Source organism: Vicia villosa, linkage group LG7 (genome assembly GCF_029867415.1).
Source record: "Vicia villosa cultivar HV-30 ecotype Madison, WI linkage group LG7, Vvil1.0, whole genome shotgun sequence".
NCBI classification, from domain to species: Eukaryota; Viridiplantae; Streptophyta; class Magnoliopsida; order Fabales; family Fabaceae; genus Vicia; species Vicia villosa.
The window spans coordinates 51,503,860-51,511,142 of record NC_081186.1 but is presented as its reverse complement, the minus strand read 5'-3'; the positions used below and the strand labels follow the sequence as shown (position 1 = coordinate 51,511,142).

Here is a 7,283-nt window from a genome sequence, read left to right as displayed (position 1 = left end):
TGAATTTATAAACATAATTTTGAAACCAAATTTCATATGGTTAGAATATTTTTAACCTCTCATTTAACAAAAGGATACATATTTTAATAAAGTGTTTTAGGCATATTATTGCTTTTATATATTGTATGGATTTTTTTGATAAAAAACGCATAATTATTATTATAAAAATAAAGTGTTTTAGGCATATCATTGCCTTTATATATTGTATGAATTTTCTTCATAAAAAAATACATAATTACTATTATGAAAAAGTTATCACATTATTGGTATTAGTATTAAATTAAATTACATAAATAATATGTTTTTACTTTCTCTTTTGTTCTAAGTTGTAAGTATTTGTTTTAAGAATTCATATCATGGTGAAGAATAATTCTGGTAGTAAAATTCAAAGTAAGGAGGTTCCACCAAAAAAATAATTTATTCTTTGTAATCTAATTGTAGTGAATTTTACAAAATAATAAAAAATGTTTTATATAAAATAATAATTAACATTAATTGAAATTTAAATAATTATAAAATTACAAATAAATAATTACATATTTCAAATAAGATATCATACAACATGTGTCATCGTCATTCTCTGGATAGAAAAACTAACTACTATTTTCTATTTTCACTTTAATAAGATTTCTTACTAATACTACTAAATTATTTAAAATATAAAATCTGAAAGTTATATTTGTTTGTCATTTATAAAATTTAAAATTTTAATTTGACAAGTTCATCAATAATCAATATATATTTATCTATATATAATATAATATAATTGAAATATTACCATTAAAACTTTAATGGGGTCAATTCCATCCAAATATAAAATAATATATTATGGATACACACGGGTAATTATATGGTACACGCATATGATACTGATATTAACACATTTAATTAAATGTTGAATAATAATGAGAATAAATTTACAATTGATTTAAATAGTTTTATAAATAATTCCAAAACAAAAATATTTATATATAGGAATAATTAACGATTTATTCAAATATTTTTATATATGGAATAATATATTTGATTTGTAAATTGAGTTTAATCAATTATATTAAATAGTTATTATTAATTGTATTATATAATTTGATAGAATATTTCTTCATTATAATTTGTCAATTTAATTTTTTTGTTATTATAAAATATTTTAATTATCATCAAATATTTTTAAACAATGTTAAAATTAATTTAATTTTGTTTTAAAAATATCATCAAAATATTGAATATTAACAGAAACATAAAGTTACTGATAAAAAATTTGAATATTAACGGGAACATGTAGTTATTAATCAAAATATTGAATATTAATAGAATTTTTTTTTTTGAATATTAATGGGTATATGAAGTTACTAATCAAAATATTGAATATTAAAGACAATATTAAATTACTGATCAAAATATTAAATGTATTGAATATTAACGGAAACATGAAGTTACTGATAAAAAATGGAATGTTAACGAGAGCATAAAGTTATTGATCAAAATATTAAATATTAACGAGAACACGAAGTTATTGATGAAACTATTGAATAATAACTGGAAAACGAAGTTATTGATCAAACTATATTGAATATTACGGGAACATGAAGTTATTAATCAAAATATTGAATATTAACGAGAACATGAAGTTATTAATCAAAATATTGAATATTAACGAGAAAATGAAGTTAGTAATCAAAATATTGAATATCATCCTATTTGTTTGGTGGGGAGCTTATATAAGATTCTTGCGAAGATCTTGGAGGAGAGATTGAAAGGTGTATTGGATAAATTGGTTTCGTCAAATCAAACCGCTTTTGTCCCGGGTAGGAGTATGATGGATGGTGTATTATTGGTGAACGAACTGCTTGATTGGGCTAAAAAATAAGAGGGGACGTCTTCTCATTAAAGTAGACTTTTAAAAAGCATACGACTCAATTTCTTGGAATTACCTTAGATGGATTTTAGGGAGAATGGGGTTCGAGAAGAGATGGTTGTTAAGTGCCAAATTGTAGTTATTTTGTGTATGTAAATAGTGGCACTTATCGACGCTTTTTGTTAATACCGTTTGAATAATCTCCCGTTTTTGTGTAATTACGTTTACTTTACGAATACTTGTATTTTCATATACTTTTATACCGTTTGATAGTTTTGTTGTATTTTTGTAGGTATTCTTGCGTTTTTGGAGCCTGGAGGAATAAAGTGTCGAAGACACGGCTGCGAGAGCAAAGAGGAAATAATTCTGCTGTTCTGGTGCAGGGTGCTTCGCGCGCTGTAGGGCGCGTCGCGCCCTCTTTGAGTTTGAAGAACATAGTCTGGCAGAAGTTAGGGCGCGTCGCGCCGGATTAGGGCGCTTCGCGCTCTAGGGCGGTTTGGTAAATTTATACAGGGCGCGTCGCACCGAAGTAGGGCGCGTCGCGCCCACTGCGAAACTCAGTTTTGTATAAATAGTTAATAACAGATTTTTTTAGGTTTTTTATCACCTCTTCTTGACAAGTTGAGCTCTGATCCTTTTTTGGTAGTTTAGAGGCTTAGGAAACACCATTGGGTGCGACGTCATGTGGATTGATCATGGATCTGACTCGATTTCATTGTACCGGTGAGATCTTTCCGGTTCATCTTCTCTCTTCCCTTTGTTTCATTCCAATGGTGGGTGTTGTATGTTTGTTTCTACTCTTATTGTATGTATATTTGTGGATCTTGGGATCGTTTATATATTCGCTTTACAAATCATCATTGTTGTTGTTCTTGATCTTTTTGCTTAAATGCTCTGGATTTGTGTTGTTGCAGACATGGACACCATAGATCTTGATTAGGAATGATAACTGTTAGTTTCTGGGTTGCAGACATGGATTCAGGACTAACAATCGTAGTGGGTATCGAGTCTAATGCCTCCGTGTTGTTTGTGTCGGTGGAGAAATCGCTGATGTGAATAGTACGGTTGAGCTTTCGTCGGTGTTGCAGACATGGACACCGATGCGGCATCTCGGGTGATGCCCGGTGATGTTGATGCGTATTGTGAGTGTAGAGCGATAGATCTTCAGATTTAAGTATTCGACGGGTAGAACGAAATGCCACTCCATAACTACTTCTCTTAGACTATTGAGACTGTTTATCTGCTTTTATTTACTTTTCCCGCATTTACCTTTCCGCACCCAAATCATGAAACTTAGAACGCGAGATAGTCGAACGGCAGTTCTTCTCACCAATCTCTGTGGACACGATAAATTCCCGGATGAATACTTCCAAATCTTTTGTTGCTTGCCGCTTTACCGCCACAAAAAAATGGCGCCGTTGCCGGGGATTGGTTGAGATTAATCGCATTGCGATGGTTTTATGTTTTAAGTTTCGTATAGTTTTGATTAAGTGTTTGGGCAGGTCATTTTCTTTAGGTTGCGTTTGAGGCGAAAGCATTGGCGTACCGTGAGGAAGTTTCTTACCATTCGCGAAACAATAAAGGCGTCGAGCTAACGACGTTAAACGAGCGCTTGTTGGGAGGCACCCCAACGGTTTTATTTTTCTGTTTTTCTGTAATTGAGTTGTGTAGGTGTTAAGTGGTGGCTCACTGGAAAATCTGTCTTTTTAGACTGGTCTGGTTTTTCTGGTGTAGCGCGCGTCGCGCGCTCATGGGTGCGTCGCGCGCTGGGCAGCTTTTGGCCAGTGACCTCTTTTTAACGGGTCACTCGACTTACCTTTTTCCCACTTACACCAAGGCTTTATAGTATAGTATTTTATCGATTTATTTTTAATTCTTTTGTTTGTGTTTAGACTCAAATTTTGGCCCGATTACTTGGAGTCGCATTCAGTAATTCTCCGATTTTGATTGATTCAACAAGCCGGTTGTGCGGTAATGAGTGTTCAAATTTGTACGTTGCAAGGTACTCGTTTATCGCTTTCTATAGCATAGCATGTTTTTGAGACTTTTCATTTGTACAAATTTCATACTATTCATTCTTTTTGCATAACTTGCTCATGACTTGAATCACAATTAGTTTCCCCTTTTTACCATAAATGTGAGGTGGCTTTCCATTGTGTATATATGTGAGTGACCGACATTTCTTGTTTTAACTGGATATTATTATGTTTAATCTTTCGTTTGTATTGTTTTTGTGAATGCACGAAAGTGATCAAGGCACTTGTTTGATTTTGAGCACAACTACCTTAAGCCAAATGTCATTTCACCTTGTGAGTGTGTGACCATTCGTACCCCCTTTGAGCCTTTTTGTCATTGTCCATTTTGTTTTTGAACTTGAGACATAGTTCACCCTTTTTGATGGATTTTGATTATCTTTGTTTTCTTGACCTTAACTATGATGTTTAGTTGGATTTTTACCTTGCCTTAGAAAGTAGGGAGTATTCACTTTATGTTATGGTTGAATTCAAGTTGGGGAGAAGGTGTTTGCCTCTTTATGATGTGATTGATATGAGGTAGTGGAAAGAAAAGAAAAAGAAAAAGAAAAAAAAAAGTGAGAAAGAAAGAAAAGAAAAAGAAAGAAAAAAGAGAAAAGTTTGAAAAAGAAAAGAACAAAAAGAGTTTGGAATAAGAGTGTGCTAATAAGTTTTGTGTTTGGTATGAAATTTGTGATGAAGAGAAAAGTTGGATTGAAATTATATTGTTTGAAACTTTGTGGAAGTAATTACTCCCTTAGGTTTAGGCAAGTTTTTGTTTCGATTAGCTTTAGGACTTATCACTTGTTTGTTAACCGAGCCACATTACAACCTTGAAAGCCCTTGTGATTCGTGTCGTTGCATTTTCAATACTATTTTTAGATGAACGCATAATTTTGTCTATTGTTTGCAAGATTGTTGGATGAGTGTTCAAAGTCCTCACCTTTCTGTGTTTTTCATCTACCGATGAGTTTTTGCTAGACGTGATTCGTGATTGAGCTTGTTTTTGTTTAGAATGTTTTGTATGATTTTTGTACTTAGGAATCGTTTCATTTTCATGTTGTCGTTGTAGGATAGTGGTAAGTATCTACTTTGTTCGTACGTTTTTGTTTGAACCGTACAATTGTTTCGTTTTTCTAAACTTTGTTGATTCTTGATTCTTTGGATTTTTACTTTTGCGATTTGAATGTTTGGCCCTGTTTGAGGACAAACAGATTCTAGTTGGGGAGAGTTGTTAAGTGCCAAATTGTAGTTATTTTGTGTATGTAAATAGTGGCACTTATCGACGCTTTTTGTTAATACCGTTTGAATAATCTCCCGTTTTTGTGTAATTACGTTTACTTTACGAATACTTGTATTTTCATATACTTTTATACCGTTTGATAGTTTTGTTGTATTTTTGTAGGTATTCTTGCGTTTTTGGAGCCTGGAGGAATAAAGTGTCGAAGACACGGCTGCGAGAGCAAAGAGGAAATAATTCTGCTGTTCTGGTGCAGGGCGCTTCGCGCGCTGTAGGGCGCGTCGCGCCCTCTTTGAGTTTGAAGAACATAGTCTGGCAGAAGTTAGGGCGCGTCGCGCCGGATTAGGGCGCTTCGCGCTCTAGGGCGGTTTGGTAAATTTATACAGGGCGCGTCGCACCGAAGTAGGGTGCGTCGCGCCCACTGCGAAACTCAGTTTTGTATAAATAGTTAATAACAGATTTTTTTAGGTTTTTTATCACCTCTTCTTGACAAGTTGAGCTCTGATCCTTTTTTGGTAGTTTAGAGGCTTAGGAAACACCATTGGGTGCGACGTCATGTGGATTGATCATGGATCTGACTCGATTTCATTGTACCGGTGAGATCTTTCTGGTTCATCTTCTCTCTTCCCTTTGTTTCATTCCAATGGTGGGTGTTGTATGTTTGTTTCTACTCTTATTGTATGTATATTTGTGGATCTTGGGATCGTTTATATATTCGCTTTACAAATCATCATTGTTGTTGTTCTTGATCTTTTTGCTTAAATGCTCTGGATTTGTGTTGTTGCAGACATGGACACCATAGATCTTGATTAGGAATGATAACTGTTAGTTTCTGGGTTGCAGACATGGATTCAGGACTAACAATCGTAGTGGGTATCGAGTCTAATGCCTCCGTGTTGTTTGTGTCGGTGGAGAAATTGCTGATGTGAATAGTACGGTTGAGCTTTCGTCGGTGTTGCAGACATGGACACCGATGCGGCATCTCGGGTGATGCCCGGTGATGTTGATGCGTATTGTGAGTGTAGAGCGATAGATCTTCAGATTTAAGTATTCGACGGGTAGAACGAAATGCCACTCCATAACTATTTCTCTTAGACTATTGAGACTGTTTATCTGCTTTTATTTACTTTTCCCGCATTTACCTTTCCGCACCCAAATCATGAAACTTAGAACGCGAGATAGTCGAACGACAGTTCTTCTCACCAATCTCTGTGGACACGATAAATTCCCGGATGAATACTTCCAAATCTTTTGTTGCTTGCCGCTTTACCGCCACAACAATGGTTGAAATGGATGGACTCATGCGTTTTCACTAGTCATATGTCTGTATTGGTAAATGGTAGCGTCACCAAAGTTTTTAAGGTCCAAAGAGCTTTACGCCAAGGTGATCCCATCTCACCCTTCCTTTTCGTTCTTTCTATGGAAGGCCTAACCGCTCTCACTAAAAAATCAGTGGAAGTGAGTGACTTTATGCCCTTCAAATATGGCTTAGAATATTATGTGGACATCCTTCAATTTGCGGACGACACCGTCATCATTGGAGAACCCACTTGTGACAATCTTTGGAACATGAAAGTGTTGTTGAGAGGCTCTGAGCTTGTGTCCGGTTTGAAAATCAATTTCCATAAAAGTAACTTTTTTGGAGTTCACATTGGTGAGTGGTTATTAAACTCGACTACTACTTTTCTCTCTTGCAAGAAAGGAAGTTTTCCATTTAAATTCCTCGGGATTTGGATTGGAGAAGGTGGTAGAAGGAAGAGAGTGTGGAAGGATGTTGTGGCCAATATCAAATCAATATTATCAATGTGGAAGGGAAGAAACATATCAATCGGTCGTAGGGTGACTCTAATTGGTTCAGTGCTTAATGTTATCCCTATTTTCACTCTTTCTTTTTACAAAGCACCAAAAAATCATCCAAGAAATTAGAAGTCTCCTTAGTAATTTTTTGTGGAGCGGAAATGTAAACAAAAGAAGTTTTCATTGGGTGAAGTGGAAGAATGTTTGCAAGCCCAAAGAGAAAGGTGAGTTAGGAATTAGAGATGTCAATGAAATGAACAAATCTCTTCTTCTAAAATGGAAGCGGGGAATTGTTTACGGTGATTTCCGGTAAACAACTGCTAGTCCTCCAAACTATAAAATATACTTTGGTTAATCGCAGGATCAACTAGATTGATCC

At 34.7% G+C, this 7,283-nt stretch overlaps 1 protein-coding gene across 1 annotated transcript; it reads left to right on the top strand.

The window, feature by feature from the left end:
• The first annotated feature begins 6,427 nt into the window (after nt 1-6,427).
• On the top strand, nt 6,428-7,033 carry LOC131619033 (uncharacterized mitochondrial protein AtMg01250-like). The gene has a single exon (XM_058890177.1). The coding sequence runs from the start codon at nt 6,428-6,430 to the stop codon at nt 7,031-7,033; it is 606 nt and encodes a 201-aa protein (XP_058746160.1).
• The last annotated feature ends 250 nt before the right edge of the window (nt 7,034-7,283 follow it).

Excerpts from the sequence above, each read along its gene's own strand:
- LOC131619033 (XM_058890177.1), top strand. The coding sequence starts at position 6,428 with ATGTCTGTATTGGTAAATGGTAGCGTCACCAAAGTTTTTAAGGTCCAA.